This window comes from Protopterus annectens, chromosome 2.part2 (assembly GCF_019279795.1).
Source record: "Protopterus annectens isolate FY-2018-M chromosome 2.part2, PAN1.0, whole genome shotgun sequence".
Lineage (NCBI taxonomy): Eukaryota > Metazoa > Chordata > Ceratodontiformes > Protopteridae > Protopterus > Protopterus annectens.
The window spans coordinates 127347532-127371316 of record NC_056730.1 but is presented as its reverse complement, the minus strand read 5'-3'; the positions used below and the strand labels follow the sequence as shown (position 1 = coordinate 127371316).

Below are 23785 nucleotides of genomic sequence, written 5' to 3'. Positions count from 1 at the left end.
AGACCACTGGATGCCTTGTTTATGAAAGATGACTAGATACATGAGCTGAGTATGACTTGCCCTATTTAATGTCCTAAAATACAAACCTCCAGACTGTGAATTCTTCTGGTTCTTAGCATTCTATTGCACCTAATAAATAGAGAATATTTCTTTCAAAAGGAGTCGGTACATCATACACCCTCTAAACAAAGGCATTTGCTTCTACGGCCTCAGTGAGCAACTTTTAATGAGAACGATTTTTTTTTTCATAAAATTGATGAAAAATATGGTTAACCCGGTCTAGAACACGGAGTCTAGCAAGTAATAAGAAATTGTAATGTTGTATGGCTGTGTGTACAGATACACATAGCCTGGTACGTATATACATAGCAGATATCGTGGCCAAATTATGTTACTAACGTTTGGGGAGCCATCCAACGCTAACAGTGGATGAGCTGCTTGCTGCTCGCATCATTTCTTCGACTTGCTTATAGTTTATTTTCACTAATTTCTCACGCCCCAAGGCTTGCAGCAGGCATTGCAGCAGTTCATTGACAGAAAATTTGCAAGCATACACCTGCCCACCGGCAGGGCGGAAGGTGGGACTTGGCTGGGATATTAGACGAAAGGAAAAGCCAAAGAACCAATCATCTTCGGAAGAAGGTGGTACCATGAGAAATATTTGGGAGGATAGTACTTTGTGATTGGTTGCAGACTGCAGAAGGCGGTGCGTCAAAGTGTATAACAAGCCGACTGCGTGTGTTGGTAACTTAATGGGTGTTTTCGTCCGCTAGGAGCTGTAGTAGGAAATGGATTTACTGAAAACGATAACTCACCAGTCTAGCAGCAATCACAAAATGTGTGAACAGGGACGTAGCAAATCGTGTGAACTGAAAAAGAAGAAAAATGAGGAGCAGACACATGCTATGGCTTCTGAAACGTCTCGGATTATTTCTGACCCGAGTACTGGGAAATGCTACTGCAGAGGCAGAGTACTTGGCAAGGTAAATAACAGCTGCTGGTACTACCTTTGGATTGTTAGAGATGGATACATATGTGGGGAAAAGTGTTAATTGGATTCAACTGGGATAGATTTCCTGTATTACCGGTAAAACCTGGACCGAAAACTGAGATTTATCAATTTGGTTGTTTGCCTTGCAATGGAATAAGCGGTTGTCCAGCCATAATATTTGTGAACAATATTCAGCAAATGCGACTCGAACCTGTAAAAAATGTCTAGACAAAATGGAGTGATTTCCCCCTTTAATAATGTGATCTTTTTTTGTATTCCAGGGTGGTTTCGCCAAATGTTATGAGATGACTGACCTGGAAACTAATAAAGTCTACGCTGCAAAGATCATTCCTCATTCCCGAGTGGCAAAACCTCATCAAAGGGAGAAGGTGCGTGTTCGGTTGATTTTCTGTTCATGCTAATAAAATAAATTCGTTTGGGATTTCTAGTGCAAAGATTGATTGGTTTGTATGTTTGTTTTAAATCTCATCTATAATCTTTTTACAGATTGAAAGAGAAATCGAATTGCACAAAACACTTCAACACAAGCACGTAGTTCAGTTTTATCATCACTTTGAAGATCAAGAAAATATTTATATTCTCCTAGAATTCTGTAGTAGAAGGGTGAGTATCTGTAGAATACGAGCATGTATATTTGTATTCTCTTCTGTCAATGTCTAAAGTTAATAGTGCCTATATTTGTGTCCCTGATTATTTTTGCATTTGTCACTTATTGGTTGAAAGCTGTTGTTTACAAAACAATATGATGACTAATTTGTCTTTGTCTCCGTTTTTTTGTAGTCTATGGCGCACGTATTGAAAGTGAGGAAGGTTTTGACAGAACCAGAGGTGCGGTACTACCTCAGACAGATTATTTCAGCATTAAAGTACCTTCATGAGAGAGAAATTCTACACAGAGACCTCAAATTAGGTAAAATGTTTGTTCAGTTTTCGATAAGACACATTAGTAATTGTTATACATCTGTCACGGATTGTAACCATTAAGGGCCTATCTACCTCCTCCTACTGTTGATTTCTTGTGTGAACATGTCTTGGCATGCTTCCTAAGCAGAGGACTTGTTTAAAATGGTTAACTGTAAATGTAATATTGCCGACTTCACATTTTCATCTGCTGTAGTTTCATTTTGATTTTTATTGGTATTCTCTAAAGTGGTGGTTGGCTTTTTTTTGGGGGGGGGGCTTTGCAACCAAGACAACAGTAATCCTATCTTGGTTTTCTATGGGGGTTGGGGGGAATGAGTAGTGGTCTTAGAATGTTTTTGATGTCGTGAATGTTTTGCCAAAGCATATACATGACTGTCGCTGCCTTCCAAGTACCGCAAAATGAGCAGTGTGTTGCTCTTGGTAAACTTGTTTTACCAACAGCTCTATGTTCTGCTTAACTTTTTTTACATACATGTGGGTGGAGGACTCCAGTTCATTACCTTTGAACTTTAGCGTTGTACCGCTAAACAAGAATATTTTCAAATATGTGGTTTTGTATAGTTTCAAAGAGCACTGTATGCATCAGCCTGTGCCAGCCATGCAGGAAGCTGTCTTGATGTGCAGCTTTTGTCTTGAGCAGATGTGTGTACATGTGCAGTTAATATAAAATGTACTGGTTTGTTGGATGTCTTCAGTAGTGGAGGATCTATAAAAAGTGATCGCATCCAATTAGCAGCAATGTAATATCTTAACGTTCCAGACAATGTCTGTGTGAAGACACTTTTTAAAGAACAAGTCTGATTTGTGATGTGTGGCTCAAGTTTATATTCCTTTTTTTCCCCACAGGTAACTTTTTTATCAACGAGGGAATGGAACTTAAAGTCGGAGATTTTGGATTGGCAGCAAAACTGGAACCCCTGGAAAACAGGCGAAGGTAACAATTTTAATATTTCTGCAAAACTTTGTAGGTGGCACCTTTTATAGCTGAATGTGTGAGCTGGCATACTGTGTTGGATGGATGCAGTTATGCAACTATGGTTAGATGGCAAAGTTGTTTGCTGTTTTTGATGATTTATTAGGCTTCTTATGATTTAAAAGGTCAGGCAGAATTGCCATGAATTGTTTAGGGGTCCTTGACTTGCAGATTACCATTGTTCTCTTTTAGGTTCTCATTATGCCAGTTTGAGTGGAGCTGGATCTGTTTAGTGGTTCAGAGTGTGACAATCGTGTGTGTGTGTGTGTGTGTGTGTGTGTGTATGTGGGTGTGCATATATACACATATATGTGTGTGTGTGTGTGTATATGTATATATATATATATATATATATATATATATATATATATATTACATATACATATGTATATGTGTGTATATATACACACACACACACACACACACACACACACACACACACACACACCAGGAGCTGCGACAGGATCTCCACCATTTTAAGGCTAAGATGAGCATAAAGGGTAAACTTCATTGCAAGAGGTTGGCACACTGATTTGCTATCTTTGGACAGCACACTGATTTGCCATTCTTTAATAGTTTTCTCTCACTTTTTATTACAGAACAATCTGTGGTACTCCCAACTACTTGTCCCCAGAGGTCCTCAATAAACAAGGCCATGGCTGCGAATCTGATGTCTGGGCATTGGGCTGTGTAATGTAAGTATGAAACTTAAAAGATGACTTATTAGTTAATCATGTAGCATTACTTTAGTGTTTTGCATAAACTAGACAAACTTGTTTTTGTTGATATTAATTCTGTTACTTGTAAGCATATCTGATGCACAAGTCATGGGGTGTGAATTGGTGATTATTGATTATTTTCAAATGATTAGCTGTCGAAGCATACAGTCCTACATATATGAAAGGCAAGAGGAAGGACTTTAACATTCAAGCTTAATGGTATTTACAGCTCTGTGGTGGGGAAAATACTTCTACAATTTTCAGTAGAAGCCACAGCGTTTGCAAACCATGTTGGCCTCAATAGAGGAAGGTGGCTTAATGGTTAAGGTGTTTGCCTTACAAACACAAGGTGCAAGGTTTGAGTCTCACAAGGTATAATTGGCTAGGCTTAAAATGGCTCGCAAGAGCAGTTAGCTTAGTACTAACCTATGAACCTATATCAGCTGGCACTTCTATGCCTGCAGAGGCATCTATGTTCATATATCTGCTGGCATCACTGACAATCTCTTACCAATAGAAATACATGTGCTTTTTCTTAAAGGCTATCTTTGGATCATTTGGGGAAAGGGGGCATCATGTTCTTGTATATATACCTGACATGGGTCTTAGGCTTTAATAGCAAAACCTGTTGGGTCCCTGGAATTAGTGGCAAAACATGCTTTGATTTATGAAGTGGACTGCTGGACAGAGCTCATTTTGAGGAAGTTAGCATGCTTTTGTTTCTAATGACCTGTATTGTTTTCTTTCTTAGGTATACAATGCTGCTGGGGAGGCCTCCATTTGAAACCACAAATCTCAAAGAAACATATAGGTGCATAAGGGAAGCTAGATACACAATGCCTTCATCATTATCTTCTTCATCTAAGCACTTAATAGCTTACATGTTATCAAAGAATCCACAGGACCGGCCTACATTAGATGAGCTTGTACAGCACGACTTCTTTGCACAGGTATGCTTCCTGTTTTGCCTGGGCTGTATTCAGTTATGTATCATTTAGTTCACTTGTTTCATTTTCATAATAGAAGCCTTTTAGATTTTAATGCTACTACTCGCAGCACTCCATGGATCTCTTTTTCAATCTAAAACGAGTGTGTCAAACTTGTGTCCAGTACGCCTGTCGACTTTAGCATGAGTGTGAGTTTGGAAGTTTTCAGAACTGGCACAGAATTTGCATGAATGTGAACTTTGTAATTTCTTTACTGTACAACTGCTTAGTCAAAGTAATCCAAAATATTTATCACAGATGGCACATATTAAGTGGCAGTTGGTCTTCTCTATAGTCATGTCCTTGACTGATCAAAAGCAGTCTGCTGTTCACCAGCTGTAGTGGTCATCAACAGTTTCAATAATACTGCATGTTTTATTCTAGATTTTTCCTGAGTAGTAACTGGTCTCAATTCTCATAACTGAGCTTGTACTTGGGAGCCATTTTGTACTGTTTACTTTAATATGTCAAATGTTTTTTCTTGACAGGGTTTTACACCTGAGCGGCTACCATCAAGCTGTTGCCACACTGCACCAGATTTCCATCTCTCCAGTCCAGCCAAGAATTTCTTCAAAAAAGCTGCTGCAGCTCTCTTTGGTGGGAAGAAGGAAAAAGTCAAGTATCTAGACGGTCATCGTAAGTATTTACTTGTATGTTTTAATACTGATGTTCTCTGCAGTATGCTCAAATTGAGAAACTTTGTTCATGCAGTTACTGAGCATTGTATACAAGATTTTGTACAGTATTTTGTAATTGTGCCCTTGTACTAGGTCATTGCGGTCCAAGGACTGTCCTACGGACTGTCCCACCTACTGAATAAGAAATGAGTAAATGTGCTGCATAACTGCAAGCTATGTGTAGTCTTCTATATACACTGATTCATGAAACAGTAATTTAAATGGTATTATCTTATACTTCTGACTTAACATACTGAGTGTGTTGTGTACTAAGCTAATTTCCACTTTCATTCTTGTCCCCAATCTATTGCTAAAATGTTTTTCCACTTTATCATTTTAGATAAACTTTCAAAAGATGATGATGAAATCTTTAGACTTAGACGTGACTTAAAGAGGACGTCCATAAGTCAGCAAACTCTTCGTCAGAGAACAGATGAAGTGAGTAATGCCCTTTTCATGCAAACCTGTACTTGGAAACTGTATAACTTCTATATTCATTTTCAGTCTTGTTTTAAAAAAAAAAATGGATCCATTGCGTTTGCAAAAAAATGACTTCCAAGTCTATAATATTTTCTGCCAAGTCTATAATAAAATTGTAAACCTTCCTTGGTGGCTGCTGGAATAGATTTAATGGACCTGTTACTGCAGCTTGGTTTTCCTAGTATTTGTTTAGTCTCTGGGGTACTGCTTTGCAAGTCCCCCATCCAGAGTTCTCCTGGCTTGAGTCTGATTCCATGATGTATTCTCCCCTGCAATAGAACACCAGTTTATAGTAATTCTGCATTTGACATGTTTTTGCATCGTTAGCAGTGCAGCCAGCCTTGTAATTGAATTTCACAAGGACTGGACTATAGCGCTTGTTGCCGACTGTTATCACTTCTTGAGCCTACTCCCGATTTTGAGCATTTTCAGTAGTATTCAAACATAGAAGGCAATGGCCATTTAAGGGAACTCTTTTTCTGATAACATTTTCTTCTGTTTTTCAGGACTGTACAGTAATGGGTAAAGCTTCCACAGCATCAGTTGTAAAGCACAGCGGGTTGGCAAAGGAAGACAGTCGGCAAATGAAAGATACTATTCGAATGATAGTGAGGGGTACTTTAGGAAGCTGCAGCAGCAGTAGTGAATGTAAGTACTAAAGGTCATGGTACTCATCTGGCTAGTATGCATTATTTTTGTGATTTAACATATTTTTGGAATGTACTTGGCTAACTAGCATGCATTTTTACCTTGATCCTGATTTTTAATGAATTTTTAAAATCCGTTCCTCACTAAATATCTCTGGGAAGAATGCTTTTTACGAAGGTTTTCAGCTCTACATTATTTTGTAGAGTAGTGATACTAATGCTTGTAGTTGCCCCTAACTTTCATGTTTAGTGTGGTGTGAGTACTCCTGTACCATGCAAGTGAATTTGTTGCTTCCAAGAAAAGTAACTGATGCAAATTTGTCCAACCTGCTATGCAAAGTGAGATCCAGTAGGAAAGAGTGGTGTGATACTGTCTGCTCTGATGCCTTATGTTTAGTGGAACCTAATGTGTAGGAATTTCTTTGCCTGTTGCATAGTTTAGTTCACCTCTTGCATAATACACTGTATTTTGGGGGGTGGTTAACTTGGTGTAGTTTTTCTGTTTGTCAAATATTTCAGAGTTCTTAAGGCCTTGTCTGGGACATTAGAGTGTCCTGCACTGTCCTTGCCCTATAATTATTGGAGGGGAAGTGTCCACTGCAGACTTAACAAATGTATGGCAGGGGCATGCCTTTGTAGTGGGGCAGAGGTCTGATTTGATGGTGGGCTAAAGAAAATGGAAGTGCAGAAACATGAGCTTTTTTCAGTGGATATTGGGGATGCACAGCAGCGTTCCTCTAAGTATTTTAAGCTACTGGGGCAGACATTCAGTAGTATTGATATGGAAACAAGTAGTTCTCTCCATTCAGAAAATGTCACAGCATCTGCAGATTTTATGAAACCATTTGTACAGATAATGCAGAATTCTTGTCAGATATTTGCAGAAATGAAAAGATTTGTTCATTAAAATTCCTTTTTATTGTCTTACAGGTCTTGAAGATAGTACAATGGGAAATGTTGCAGATACAGTTGCCAGAGTACTTCGTGGCTGCCTTGAAAATATGCCAGAAGTAGACTGTATGCCAAAAGAACAGTTGAATGATGCCTTTCAGTGGGTTACAAAGTGGGTGGACTATTCCAATAAATATGGCTTTGGTTATCAGCTGTCTGACCACACTGTTGGTGTTTTATTCAACAATGGAACACACATGAGCCTGCTTCCAGATAAAAAGTTAGTTGCACATTTGTTTTATAACTAAAGCAATGATTTGTAGCATTAAATGCACACTTAAAATTAATTTTCTCGGTTAAGTGAGTTTTTTTTTCCTTCCAGAACTGTCCATTATTATGCTGAACTTGGTCAGTGTTCCATTTATTCAACGACAGAAGCTCCAGAACACTTGATTGGTCAAGTTACCATTTTGAAGTACTTTGCACACTACATGGAAGAGAACTTGATGGATGTAAGTCAGCTTTACATTTTTCCCTTTTTTTAAACTATATGGTATAATTGCATTAGCTGACAGCAGTTCCTCACATGGAGGAAGTAAATTAGCGTCACCTAGCTTGCTCCTCTTTAAATATTTATTTTGATATATTCAAGACATGGACTTTGTTCTGTGCCATTTCTCTGAGTAGACTGGAGTGTGGCAACTGTTGAAGGGACACTTGTAGGTGTGACAAAATTGATGCTGCCCCATTCAGCTGTATTTCTTTGCCTTACTAGGACATGAGGGGGTCAGCAAACTGTAGCATGTATAGAACAAGTGAGGAGCTTGAAGTTGAGTAGTAGTGCAGTTTGCTAGATGAATTAAGTACAAATAGATTTGGTGTGGTAGAGCACCCTAAATTGTGGAAAGTCTGACCTGCAACTTTCCCGCTATAACTTTGAGGAAAAAGTACAGGATTGGGCAATGGAAAAGACTGGTATGGGAACATCTTGAACCAAACCTGAAGGAGAGGAGAAAGCTTGATTTTTGTACGTACTTGAGTTGGAGAACATCTGCATCTGGCCATAGATGGAAAATTGTATAAATCTAGTATGTATATAGTACTAAAGATGCAGATGCCCAATCCTTCCCACTTTGCTTCTTATGCACCCTTTAAGTGACCAGTGTTGGTCACTATATTTGTGGCAACTTACACATTTTCTGCCTTTTCAGGCTTACCATTTGGCAAGCACTGTAAAAATAGTGTAAGAATTCTGATTAGTTTTCTTGGGGCTCAGCAGATGTCTTTGATACCCCCTTTCTCACACTTTTTGTATCCCTTAACTGTGTTTGGCATTGATGTATTAAGCTATTTGCAGTACTGTGCTGCACAGACCAAGAATTGATTATCCCTCAGTGGCCAGATATTTCAGTGAGACCTGTAGTGGCAGTCAAATATTTTCTCAAAGTCACTAGAGAGTTTGGGTGTACAAGGGAAGTGTGCTGTCAAGGGCTGCATGAACTTGGCTGATAATGCAATTTATCTGAGTTGTACTAATACAATTTGTCTGAGTTGTACTAATACAATTACTATTTGTTTGAATTTGTCAATTCTTATCTTTTGTATTTCAGGGAGGGGATTTACCCAGTATAATGGATACTTCCAAACCAAGACTGTACCTTCTTCAGTGGCTGAAGTCTGATCAGGCACTCCTAATGCTTTTCAATGATGGCACTTTCCAGGTAAAAAAATTTTCCTATAATCCTAAATTAATTGATTGGTTGTTTTATGTGTTTGTAGTTTTCATTTTCCTGAGCATCAGAAATGGCTCTGCAACAGTTCTATGGATTTTCCTATGCAGCAGTTTTGAGTTTGGGTAATAAGGCTATTCTTGATGCTAGATGAACTGTTAATTGGAAACCATTTAGAGCCCATTGGCAGCTTCCCTTTGCTTTTGGGGAAGCCAGTTATGAACATGTCTGAGGTTCATTCACCCTGAAATTTGCACCTTGCAGGACCATTTAGTATATAGCACATAGCTTTTGTATGTATGGCTCACTGTTGTGGGCTTATTAGTAGGCACACAGCTTTAGTTTTGTGTGCATGCATGTGCTCAGTTCCTTAAAAGTCAGTAGTGTGGTGCTTCACTCCTGTAATTCTTGCCTGCCATGTAGGTCTGTGCTAAATGCAGCAGATCATTTTGTTTTGGTTTGCTTCCTGTGCTGAATTTCAATCAATGCTGTCTAAACAGGCTGTTTGTAACTACATTAGTTTTTGTTACTTTATATTCTCTGAAAGATGTCACTTCCTGTATGTAGGAGAGCTCTGTCTCTGGATTTTTTTCATAGAAAAGAACGGGTCATTGAATAGGCTGAGATGTAGCCTCAATGTTTATAGCAATATTCTGTAAATGTTCATGTTGAAGCCAGTAACTGAAGCATGAATGACTTTATACCATTTTGCTATAAATGTACACATTCTGTGCAGCTGTAATTGTCTGATGTTAATTTATTCATTTTTTTATTTGTAGGTGAACTTTTATCATGACCATACAAAAATTATTGTATGCAATCAAAACGAGGAGTATCTTCTGACCTACATAAATGAGGACAGACTTTCAACGACTTTCCGTTTGACTACACTTTTGATGTCTGGGTGCTCAGTGGAACTAAAGAACAGAATGGAATATGCATTAAATATGCTGTTACAGAGATGCAACTGAAATGGGAAGGAAGGACTTGGGCTGTGCAGAACTGATAGGATGTTTACACTGTGAGAACTGTTGCAAAAATGATGGTGGGAACCGAACGTAGACACTGGCAGGAGAAGGTGGTACGACAGGTTCAGTGGACATTCCTCTGGTGTGCTGGGCTGGAACCAGACAGTAGTTTATTAAAATCCTGCTTTGTTGGACTTGTTGGAATTTTGAAGTGTTTGGATAGAAAGAAATGTTACAGTTGTGGTATTCGTGTTGGACATTTGAATTGAAAGTGGGACTCAACAAAGTGGGGTAGTACAATGTAGCTCCATAGAGAGCATATATTGAGGACTGAACTGTGAACTTTCCCAGCAGGGAAAGTGCAGACTGGTCTTAGAACTGTGAATGCCACAGGTTCTTGTGGCTTAAACTGTGAACTATGGCCATATGTCCACATGGCTAAACAAATAATAATCCCACATTTTGTGGCTGGATAAGTGCATTCCTTGTGACTAATTTATTACGGTCAGAAGTGCAGTATTTATTATTTATTATTAAAGTGTTTGTTTTAAACTTTATCTTCCTTTTCAGTCTTTTTCCATGGTTATTTATAGTAAGTTCTAAGTATGTATTTTTTACATTGTACTCCTTCCCAAGATTTATCAATCCATTTAGCAGCAAAGTGGATAGACTTCACATTATCCTTCTCACACTCTTGCATCATTTCCTAAACAATCACTTCTAGTTCAGTCTCAATTTCTTCCCTACAGCACCAATATTCAGTAGCATCTCAAATGTTTTCATTCACTCCTTGGTTTGTTTCCTTTCCTCTGTATCCCTGTCCGATCCCCTTCTACCAAACTGCATTCAAATGCTCCAACTTTTCCACTTCACAGTCAGCCCTCCCAAACCTATTTTGTCCTTTCCTTTTGTGCCTTTCTCTAAATTGCATATATTTTAACCCTGTAAACAAAGTAGTTCTTCCCCAGTTCCACAGTACCTAACACTCCTGAAGATATTTCCATTTTCATAAGTTCAGTTGACATTTAACTTGAAGCACTTCCCAAATAAGTTCAGTTGACATTTAACTTGAAGCACTTCCCCGTTCTAGAAAATTCACCCTCCCCATACCCTTATCAGTCCCTTATTCAAAATCTCAGGTTTGCTTTCTAAAATTGCAGTAATAACTGCCTGAGTGGTCCATCTTCAATGCAAACCAGACATTTTCACATTAGTTGAAACCTGGTTTAAAGATGGAGGCATTTTTAATTGATGCACGGATTAGCCCACAAATAGGGGGGTGGTGAACCCATTTGGAGGAGGGGGTGGATCTAAAAGAATTTCTTCATGTGCTACAGTCACTGGTCAGTTGGGTCCTTAAAAGAAGTGATAACTTTGTCATTTGTCAAAAGTAGCAGCAAAACAAATCTGTATTTAACTTGTAATTTGTCCTCTTTATTTTATGACTGAACTTAAATACAACTGTCCAAGAGACCTTTCCAGGTCCTCTTTGATAATTCTTTTCCTGTCATTTTGTAGCTTGATCCTATCATTTTTTTTCTATGCAGGTGACTTTTCCCTCCAGTCAATTTGAAGTCCATACAAAATCTACAACAGAATATACTACAAAATATACTACAAAATCAGAAAATGGAGCCATGATCATTATTGTCCCTGCCACTTTCACAACTGCACTTTAAATTTTGGTAATTTAGGCAACTTCCAGATGCCACATTGACCATTCAACATGTGGCAGCATCTGCAAAATAAACCACTTAAACATCTGCCACTTATGATTATAACCATCACTAAAGGAAGTGTCCACGTCTAAGAATATGGTCTATGAAATGTTTATACTGTTCACTACACCTGCTCAGCTTTTGCTAACGCTGCTCTCTTGCTATCAATTAAAAACACTTGGTCGTACCACAAACTACTATCAAAGTATATGGCCTTACCACAAACTTTCTATCAAAGGTATATGGGATGACCTATATATGAGCACAAACTGCATGAAATCACTATCTTACTGAGCAATTGCATTTTTGGCTGTTATTTTGAAGTATCTGGATCTTATACAATTTTTCTGGCAGTACCTGTTTGAAGGTCTAATAGCACTGAATGCTTCTGTAACCACTATGCTGCAAGCACTGCAGAGTATATTTGACATAGCTGCTATCATTCATTTTGAACAAATGTTTCTGATTTTTCCTACTTTGCACTCAGGAATACATGATACATTTAGATAATTTGGTTGGTCAAAGACATGTTTATCTTTGATGCAGGTGCTGTGAGAATTCAGTCCAGAAACGTGACCAGAAGATATCCAAAAACGGATGCTAGAAGCTGATTGTGACATTTATCACTCTACTCAACCACCACTTTTCCCAGTGATTTCACTGATACTGGTCCTAATTTAACTGGGCTTTCATAATCACAGAAATACCTCTTCGGCCTTTGGCAGCGTCTATTCCGTTGTCTTTTTGTGTTGCTTGCTGTAGTATGAGGATATACACAAACTCTAGCTCTTTTGTAACATTATTTGTACTGATAGTACTGATAGTAATGTGATGTTGAAGAGGGGACCTGGGTATTTTTCATAAAATTAGGCAGTTGGAGTAGAGGCAGAATGGCAAGCGTATTAACAGCAGGAGGAAGGGAAAATCTACCAGACCAAGGAAGAAATGAATGTGAACCACGTGACACATGTATCATATGTTTATTAAATGCCAGATTTCAAAACACTTTGCATTCTGTCACAGTCTGAAGCTTGCAGCTAGTTGAATGACAAATATAAGCTGTTGTCTTTTCCCCGTTAGGGGTCGCCACAGCAGAACTCCGTGAAAATCTACTACCAGTCATTAGCAGACAGAACGCCGAGCTGCCAGCTTGACATTCAACCTTCAACGAAAGCACGCCCATTTACGCATGTCTTTTGAACGCCCACCCAACCGCGGGGAGGACATGCAGACTCCACACAGAAGGCAGTCCCTGCACTCCAGCCAAGAATCGAACTGGAGAACCTCTTGCTGTGAGTAACAACACTACCGCTGCACCACCACGGACAAATATAAGTAATTTTTAGAAATGGTTGCAGTGTTCTGCAAATAAGACACATGTATACATGATTCCATACATTCCTCCCTACTGTTTGCCAGTGGTGCCTTCCCTCTTCCCTGCACACCTAGTTATCTCTAGTGTTTTTCCAGGTGTTATGCATTAATCTGGATTACTGTCGGTATACATGTCTAATCTGCATTACTGTCAGTATACATGTCTGCCCATACACTTGTGAGTTAGCTTGCATTATATTCACGTGATGCACAGCCTCCCCCAGCAAGTTGGTCATGGATCTGAATAAGAGTGTTCTGCTGCATACCCATGATTATGTGACTCCATTTCACCCAATGTCATGATTCTTGGTGTGTGCATCTATTGCACCAAATATATAGCCAATCCAGTTAGCAACACAATGTCCCTTGACATTCTTTCTTTTTACCTTCCTATACTTACGTAATGGGACTCCTTAATGCGGACTACTATGGAATCTTTAATATATTCAGTGTGACAGCTTTAGACAGGGTCTATGGGAATTCAGCCCATGGAAAGGTCTTCACCCCCTCACATATTCAAGGGTGTGATACTGCATCATACTGTCTAGGCATTGATCTTGGTAACCAGTAGCAGTTGTGCAAAGCAATACTGTAGTGAAAACAGCCACATACTAACCTCTGAGTGTACAGGCTTTTTTGTTTCACCATTGAATGGAATAATTATCACTGGTCAACACAACAGTACCTAAAAAGATTGACCAATTCCATCCCCTAATACAACACAGGCATGCTTTTAGTGCAGCAAGGATTTCTGTACACTAATTTTTGCAGAGGTAAATTATCATAAAAATATTCATGGTGGCTTGGTTTGAAAGGTGCACTGATTTTCTGTCCTCTACAAACACCACAGCTGCTGCATGTACCTTGCCAGCACAAGCAACAGCTGGAGAGACCAGATATTCCTGACCAGGAAAACAGGCTAAAAGTCCTGTCTCTCTACTCAGTCTTGTACAGACTGCTCAGCAGTGACTGTGTCTGGCATACAAGGCCTTCTCGGACCCAGGCTTGTTGGAGTTGCTGCTCATCAGCAAGTCAAACTCCACTCACAACCCACACACAAGACCTCAACCTGGTCTGACATAACTGTGATGCACATCTATCACGCCAACAAAGACTTCCTCATCTGTGGAATAGAATCCCTCCATATCAAGCAGGGTCACTTGCTGTCTCTAAGAGGAACCTGGATGACTGGATGGGAAATGGAAACGCCTGGAAAATGCACTCCTGGGATCCCATTTGTTTCCCTGCTGGACAGGGGAAGCAGGCACTGACTTTGTGAGAATATGTTCAAAATTCTTGGCTAGGCTTATAAGGGCGTTTGGGCTAATAGCCTAGTATTGTCCTATTAACTACACACCTAAGAGCTGTAGCACCCCAATATCAATAGTCCTCTACCAAATGGAGGTCTCACAAGTAGTACATTCTAACACCATATTTTAAAATAAGTGATTCTAGGCAGCTGAAATTAGTATTTCTAATTCCCAGTGCTTCAGCATTTATTGGTTCATAAGTTACTAACTAGGCCATTGGAGGAGGTAGACCCAGCCATCCTGATATGCTGGCTTCTATTGGTGATCAAATATGCAAGCCCATGAGTTGTATAGGAATATACATCCAGCTTTATAATGAGTATCAACTAAACTGAATTGATAGTATCGTTTTTGAGTTCTAGGTATGAAGTGTGTACCAATGTCCCCTCATCCATTACTTCAGTAGCCTTCTTTAAGTCAACCAGGTTAAGTAGGAAGGATCTGCCATTAAAACCAAACTGATCCTTTGCATAGCCTTGCAGATGCAGTTAGTCAAGCTTATGGCGGAGGTCCACTAACAACCCCTCCTTTGAGCAGTGGGACAGGGGGATGGCTGCTGCTGTACTGTGTAAATCCTGCAAAAAATCCTGTTTGGAAGTTTATATTGAATAGTCTCTGCAAGGGGCATGACCGGTCCTGTTTCAGGTTGGCCAGTAAGCATCCCAGTAAGATATCCAGCCCTATTGAAACAGTATTCATGGCCTTGGATTGTGCTTTGAGGTCTTGTTCTTGGAAGACTTGAGTGGGGGTGGATGCTGGTATGTAATCTGGGAATATGGGGGGTTATTTGCTAGTAGATTGGCTATATCCTCTGTATGAGTATATGATATAATTTAGAATTAGCTGTGTACGGTGTTGCACATGTTTTGTGAGGTTTCTAATGTAGTTCAGTAAAGCTTTGTGGTTTTCTTTACCTCATATCTATATTTGGTTAGTCAGGGCCCAGAGTGTTTTTGGCATCAAAAGAGTTAAATTTATTTTTACACGCTATCCGTTTTTTTTCTTTTATTGTAGATCCTGTTTATATGTGGGGTTCCAACACAGGGTTTCATTTTTAAATTTGGTGGTGTATTTGCTTCAAGGAGAACAGAGGTATCTCTGCAGGTATTTACATGTGCATAGATCCTTTTGATAGATTCTGCATCATGAGATTTGATACAGTTGAATTATGTTCTTGCTTAACTTGGGAAGAGACCAATGCTTTCTTCATATACCAGTTAGAGGCATTGTGGAAAGGCAGAAGTGCATGTTTTCGTAGTAAAGGGCAAGTAGTGTCATTCAACATGTATAAGATTTATGAGATTATATTTTATATTTAATGTAAAGGGATGTTGAAGACATAATATTCCATATAGCAATTACTACTCAAAGAAAAGAAACAGATGGAAGAGAACCTCTCCCATAAAGAATCACCAGACATAAAATCATACTTGCATAAATTTCCTTTAACTGTTTAAAATACAGATTTATGAGGTGACTTTGTCCCATGCTATTGTAAAAACAATGCAATATGTGTTGCAATGATACTTTCCACCCTAGCTTTGAATTGCTTATCTATGCTCACTGACATGTCTATTCTTCCTCTTGCTGTGATACTCAGCTACTCGCCTCCTCCAAGTCTTCTCTCTTGCTTCCACATTCTTAAGCTTTCATCTCTTATACATAAGGTTCAGCCACATATGTTTGGAGCAACCTTGGTAAGCTTTTTTAACATTCCCTTCAAGAACAAGTCATCTAAACATGGACTAAACTCTTGGCTAGGCTTATAGGGGCCTCAGGGCCAACAGCCTAGTAACTTCCTATACTATGAACTGAACAGATATAATAAAGTCAGTGTTAAAACATAAACTATATGGAAAGCCTGATAATAGGAAGATGCTGAGGAAGATGCTGTATTATTTACATAATAGATGATTATTAATATTCTAGAGTTCATGAAATATGGTAACAGATTATACTGGTGAAGGCGTAGGATAGTATGAATAGAGAAGGGTAGGGTGTGATAGAAAAAAAGATGTGGAAAAGGTACAAGTGTAACCTCAGGGAAGTATGTATAGAGGAAAGGTGGGTAGGGAAAGTTATTAGTGGGGATAGAGAGTAGAGATAGAAAAGGGTATAATACTACCTCAGCCTGGGCTCACACAGGAGCAAATCCAAGCTTTATTGAAGTATTCTTTTATAGAGATTTTGAAGGAGTACAGGTTAGTAGCAGTGAAGGGAATTCCATAGTTTTGCCACAGAGCAGGAGTAAAGGCTTAGGCCTGGGGTTTTGTTAGGTTTATAAGTTGTGAAGAGATGTTTGTCTTTAGATCTGTGATGTTTATTTGGGATATAAAAGTTGTTTAATGGGCTAAGATCAGGACAAGCTAGTGGGTTGTGAATGATTTTGTATACCGTAGTAAGTTGTATGTATTGGAGATGGAGGGGAAGTTAGCCATCTCTGGGAATGTAGGGCTTTGCAGTGATGAGTTAGAGGGGTTACATTTATGGCAAACTTGGCAATCTTGTTATAGCAGCTTTCTAGTTGTCTTCTTTGGAAGAGGTAGGTTTCAGCCAGGGTAAGTTTGGTAGCTGCTGTGAGGTGGTTTTTATTTTTGTATAGCATGCCTAATTTTTGGTGGGGTTTTTGAAACTATTTTGTATGTGTAGGTCAAAATTGAGATTATCTTCAGTTGTGACACCTAGTAGTTTCGTATGCTGTACCAATCCAATTTCAGTATTGATGGCTGAAAATATCTTGAAATTTGTTTTGTTGGAGCTATGGCGCTTGTGTGTGAAGAGGAACTTTGTGTTTTTTGGGTTCAGTAGGAGTTCAGTATTGGAGATTCATGTTTCTATGGAAGAGAAAGCTTGTTGTGTTATGTATTGTAGGTGAGCTAATGTGGAGTCATATGCATATTGGATTAGAGTGCCTTCACAGAAGGATGTATGTAAGTTATTGATGAAGACATTAAATAGTAATGGGCCATGGATGGATCCTTGAGGTACACCTCTGGGGGTGATGTGATATGTGGAGATAGAGCCCTGCCATTTTACGCTTGCTGCCTGTCAGCTAGGTAGTTAGAAAACCACTGAAGTGAGGAGGAGGATAGACCAATGCTGGAAAGTTCTTTAAGGAGTTTGGGGTGAAATACCATGTCAAATGCTTTTGAGAAATCTAGAAATACTGCAGATTCTAGTTTACCAGTGTCACGGGCTTTATTGACAAAGTCCATGAAAGATAAGGCTGTTTTGAGGTACTGTGTACAGCTCTAAAGCCATGTTGAGTGTGGAAAATTAGGTTGTGTGTAAGATGGTGGAGGAGTTGTAGGTGCACACACTTTTCTGGAATCTTAAGAAGGGGTTACAAGATTGCAATAGGACAAAAGTTTGTGGTGTCAGTAGATTTGCCCCCTTATGTAAAGAGCTAATTATGTGATCTTTTCCATAGGCAATTCCCTCAGTAAATGGTACCTGATGTTTGACAAAATGTATCAGTGAGATCAGGCGACAGATGTCAATAAAACCTCTGGCATTTCCAAAAATGTATTTATACAGAAATTAAACAGCAACAGGAATACTGCAGTTCACAACTAAGAACCGGGTTGTTATGAATGGCAATATAATAAACTAAAGACATTTAATTAAATATTAATCCGTTATTACATTTATATATATATATAAAATGCATGTATGGCTCACCTCGACCCACCGAAATTACGTTTCTCCGAAACGTAATTTCGTGACCCCATTTTTTCCGAATGTGCATTTATCCGAAAATGCACTTTGGCAAAAAACTGAGTCAACAAAAATTAAACCGAGGTGTTTGTTGTAATTGTGACACAGTGGGGATAAGGGAATATTCCCTTTTCCCCACTGTGTAATGTGATCTCGGAGTTAGAATATATAAGTAGCATGGATGTGGGGAGTGCAGGGGGGCTTGCCTCCTGGATAAATGTGTTTATATTGTCATGTTTTTTTAATTTGCTTTTCCTTGACTAATTTTTTCATGAAGTGCATTTTCTGATAAATGCACTTTAGGAAAAACGAGCTCACGAAATTATATTTTAGAGAAAAGCAATTTCGGTGGGTCAAGGTAGACCCATCTGTTTTTTTTTTTTTACCTCAACAGTCGAGTTTTGCTTATTATAACCACTCCTATCTCTCTCTCTCTATATATATATATATATATATGTATATATATATATAAATATGAATTCACTTTAGAATCTCGAAATACTGAATTTCAGTATCTCGAGACCATAAAGTTGAAAAACCAAAACACCAACACCCCAAAACCGCAAAAGTCAAAACAGTGAATGTAAACACACACCATACAAGACATACACCAACCTCCCTACATTACAATAAACAAAACACACACAAACACAACAATACAAATAAACCTACCCTACATTTAAGCAGGGGGGCAAGCCCCCCCTGCACCCCCACTATAACTCCGAGGTCGAACTAAACAGAAAGACAGTCCCCGGGATTCATGAAGCTCGGCGCATGGCCAGTGTGAAGATGGTGCAGTAGCGCCAAATGCATATTAATGAAGGCACGCTGCTGCCACAGCCATGTGCATAGGAAAGGAGTGCATAGGGCATGTCAAAGTGCCGCACGGAGGCGTGGAAATGTCAGCTGTCGACGTGCAACCTAAAATGCTTGCATATAACAATATGCAAGCAATAGTAATCACATCTGTCAGTGTCCGTGGATACTGAAACTTATGCAAAGCATGCAAGACAGTTCCTGCAAACACAAAATGAGGAAGCAAACATAAATGCATGGTAGGGAATAACGGGTCCCTATCCCGCGAACAAATGACATTGAAAACCGTGTGCCCGTAGTCCAACGCAGTGTAGATAGTTATACCAAGTGGAAGTGAAATGCATCATATGTTAGCTCGCCGCCAATAGGTACGTCCAGCCCAATGGTCAGGGTCACCAGCTGACCCATATTGTGAGGGAGGGTACACAGCTGGGCAGATGTGTCCATAACAAAAAAACATGATAAATGTACATATCTAGCGACCGTGTGACCAAATTTTATATCCCACAACACATGTAATAGTCACATACAATAGGTATGTCTGTATTTCACATACCAAATGTGACAGGAAATAGAATAAGCATATAAATGCTTATAAATTGCTAAAACAATAAGGCAACATGTAGGCTGAAAGGAACAGTATTATCTGTACCATTGACTGTGGGTACGTGTTGTCCAGTACATTCAGATATGTGACCGGAATATATCCCATCCTAGACATAGGAAAAGGTGGCATCCTACCAATGATTAGAACAGTCGGCCAAAATCTGCACATCAGCGGTCCAAGCCGAACTTGTCAGGATGTGTCACAGTTGAACGGGTATTACCCGGGTATACCAACCATGTCATGAAAGTTAAGTATGGGCGTGTACCTATGTGCGTGAGGTATCGCATGTGGAAAGTCAGACATGGCAGGGTAGTCCACACAACCATACAGGTACCTGACATATGTAGGGTATGCAATGTGTTACCTTGACTGTGTCATGGGCCATCATCCAAAGCAGTGATGGAGTGTCAGGAATGTGTGTGTGGGGGGGTGGGTAATGGTATAATCCTCCAAGGCGACACTGTGAATTATGCAGAATAGGTGAACCGGAGGTGTATGAGGGAGCACCGGGTGAAGCAGAAAGAAGCACAAAAACATGTATACACATCTGCAATACAACCAGACATGCCATACTGTAGAACACAATCCCACAAACATATTAATATTAAAATGTGCGATACAAATGTTTAGACATGTCACAGGCACATACCCACAGATTGGTCCTGATGGAACTGGCCATTTCAAATGCAACACATCTGGATGCATAATGGACTACCCAGCGTTCCCTCCACAGCACACAACCAGCTCCCATACCTGAACGTCCACCAAATCCAGCCATACTTGGCCTACTGGTTTGGTGCAGCCACATCTACACATAGTGACCACTACACATAATGTAGTAGGTAGTGTCACCCTAGGCAGTTTCAGGATTGCAAACTATGTATCCCTTGCATGTAAAACCCCCAGCACATTTTCGTAACGCCAGAAGAATATTCGGTATTTGTCTTGTTTTGGTCTTGTTCAATTTTTGGGATATCCCTCATGGGATAAGTAACCTGTGTAAACATTAGAAGGGTATGAAGACACGAAGTCCAGTCCTGTAGATATTTGGACACAAGTTGGAATGTGCAGTAGTGGTGCACGAGACTGTCCAGCCCTAGATGGTCATGCAGAACCTACTACCCAGGATCAAACACCTGCCGTGTCCCGACACGAATAAGCGAGAGAATATATTGCACACATTTGCATAGTGGCACATGGTATAAGGGTGATGAAGGTACTGATATAAACAGGATACCCCCTGATCCACTGTGTGAGGGACAATTAATGCGTGTGTAGGCGTGACCTGACCAACAGTGATACAATGCCAAATGTCCTGTGATTGTAGGAAATAACTATGTACCATACTGCATGTAAAAGTTGCCTAAAGCGGTCACGTCAGGATAGAATAAACGTAATTCATAGAAGAAACAGGCAAACAACAAAAGTGCCAAAGGTATAAGGCTCACAGCTAGGAAACAAATGAATGTTCTAAACCTGCACTGACTGTGGCTATGTGTTGGCCCAAACAATCTGGTGTCCGCAGTAGGGTTAACATCTGCCCTGTTTTGCGAGGGACATTCCCTCTGGACAGTTGTGTCCTGACAAAATGCATTAAAAATGGCAAATGTCCTGGGATTGTAGGACATAGTTATGTCCCATATGTTATGTAATAGTTGCAGAAAATAATTATTTCAGTATCTAAAATACCTAAATGAAACAGAATAAGCAACTAAACCGCTAGAACAATAGGCTTTTATGTAGGCAAATAAGTAAAGTTCTATCCTTTGTACTGACTGTGGGTATGTGTCAGCTTGTAAAATCTGATGTGTGTTCCGAAAATGTCCTGTCTTGGCCATTTGAAAAGGTGGCAACCCTAGTCCCCAGAATACATCCCAACCTGTACATATGACAATGTCAATGTTACCAATGGTCAGAGCATTCACACAATAACTGGCCAGTCTCTTAACCACTCACAAAGCCAGTGACCTTTGGGGGAAAGGTGTTGAATGAGAATGACTACTTACAACAATGAAGAGTAATAGATGCATTTAACTGCAGAAAATTAGTAGTATTACGAATCTGTCAACACGTTCCAAGTTAATAGTACTAATATGGTAGAAGTGTCCGTGATTGTCCCTGAGTTGTCATAGCCTTGTCCCTGTCACTGTAGAAACGAGCCCCCGAGTATCACAGAGGTTCGTACACATAAGTACAGCAACCAATTGTCACATCTGTTGACAGGACTATTGCATACCTGTAGTGAACTTATAACAGATGTTCAGAATAATATTCATTGCATCTATAAATGAATGAAATAGTCAAATGGGAAGGGAAACACGTGGAAACCACCCCCCAACCTGAATTATGTAGTGGAACCACTCCCCACCCTAAATTATGTAGCGCCAACCCAATAATGTGGTCAGAGGTGCCCAAACACCTACATCTGTAAACACAGGTAGAATGTTAAAATCTGGACTAACTCTGTCCATGTGCTATGTCTGATCTTTGAACAGTGCCAGGGCAGTTCCAATCGCCACTCAGCCGAGCCTAAACCCAGACCAGAACATGAACACCCTGACAATCAAACACACGTATGTGTGAGGACTATAAGCGTAGGAGTTCTGAATATCCTTGGAGTAAGTAGACTTGCAGTAGGAAACAGGGAATGTCCTAATTGTAGTACTGCGGTTTTCCCAGCAGGAGAATGGATGCCTGCTGTGTAAGGGAAGCGGTGAGGCATATGTCAGAGTAGCTATGAACCATGGGTATACATATAAATGAGCCAGAACACCAATAGTGTAGTGGTTACAGCATCCGCCCAACGTAAAGGCATTCTCGGTTCAAGTACAACTATAGCACATATTAATTGTGTAATGAATGCCTCTGTGCTGTAAAGCCAACATTTATACATGTAAAGGTGACTGCGTTCGCATGGGTCCGTTAACCGGATCCCATCAAAGTGGTACTTTCATAAGGAATAAGGCACATGTAATCCCAAAGAAGTGCCTGTAAACATATGCAACTCAGAATAAATAGATGCAAGTGTGCCTGCGCTGGTGTACACAGCTATTAGCATAGCAAATGTATGTTGTCTTGTACAGCTGTAACTTTTATATATATATATATATATATATATATATATATATATATATATATATATAGATAAATATCCACAGACAACAGAAATATGCAATTATATATCTACATATTTATCTATATATACACACATATATATGTAATATATATATATCTATAGATATAGATATGTAAGGAAAGACGAAAGCAAACTTAAGGGTTTTAAAGGGAATCCAGAGCAAGTAAGGAATTCTGAAGTGCTCGCAACGTATGTCACATAAAGCTGCACAAGTGTGAGTAGAGCACCGCTCTTCACACCAGAGGCAGGGTTATACCAGTGGCCATAACATCATTGAAGTGCTACGTTAACATTGTAAACAGACGAAATGTAGTACATGTTGCGACCATCTACACTTGTAACCCGCAAATCATTCATAATCCATAACAGCAGGAAAGGCACTTATGTGCAAATATGAATGGATGTTGAGCCTGTGAATACACGAGACGGTACAAAATGTGTGTAGGGCCCCAATGCTCATGAGAGGGCAATGTGTAAAGGTATGTCATGGCTGCGATATCAGGTGTATAATGGCTGTTATGCATGGAAACTCAACACGGGTGTGCAGGAGAAACTATGGATATGCGATTATGGACACAGGAGTGCTAGGGTATGTTGCGCCAGGTGCAATGGAGTGGCCTGTGGAGGTCAGCTAGTACGTATGTGCGATTCCCAGATAGAGCGTAGTTTGTGTGGAGACATGCGTGAATGGGCGTATCATTGTCGGACGTTGTGCATCAGGGCTGGCAGCCTGGCATGTAAAACCTGTATGCCACCCATGAGCGGAACAGAGTTCTGCTGTGACAACCCCAAACCAGGAAAAGCAGAAAGACACAACTACGTGAAGACAACAATATGTTGACGTACAGTCACAGTAACACAAACACACATCCTATCAACAGTAATAATATGAATGTGCGCAGAAACAAACACAGTAGCAGGAATAATAGGCTGTGCATACAAGTAATAGGCCGAATGACACTGCATCACATCCCAGTTAGCAGCGGCACCCCAGACATGAAAAACGTGCGACATCTGTCCGCTGTATAACTCGCAATATACTGAGCACAAGTTCACTGGAGTTAAGTGTCGGTGTCACAATGACTAAGGCGATAGTATGC

General features: G+C 39.7%; 1 protein-coding gene across 1 annotated transcript; it reads left to right on the top strand.

Annotated features, from left to right (window-relative positions):
• The first annotated feature begins 735 nt into the window (after positions 1 to 735).
• Positions 736 to 10564, top strand: PLK2 (polo like kinase 2). The gene is made up of 14 exons (XM_044063802.1): positions 736 to 983; positions 1273 to 1380; positions 1499 to 1615; positions 1793 to 1922; positions 2783 to 2870; positions 3509 to 3604; positions 4380 to 4578; positions 5103 to 5250; positions 5632 to 5729; positions 6278 to 6419; positions 7349 to 7589; positions 7692 to 7821; positions 8920 to 9030; positions 9819 to 10564. Exons 1-14 carry the CDS (start codon positions 789 to 791, stop codon positions 10008 to 10010), a joined length of 1995 nt encoding a protein of 664 aa, XP_043919737.1. The 5' UTR covers positions 736 to 788; the 3' UTR covers positions 10011 to 10564.
• The last annotated feature ends 13221 nt before the right edge of the window (positions 10565 to 23785 follow it).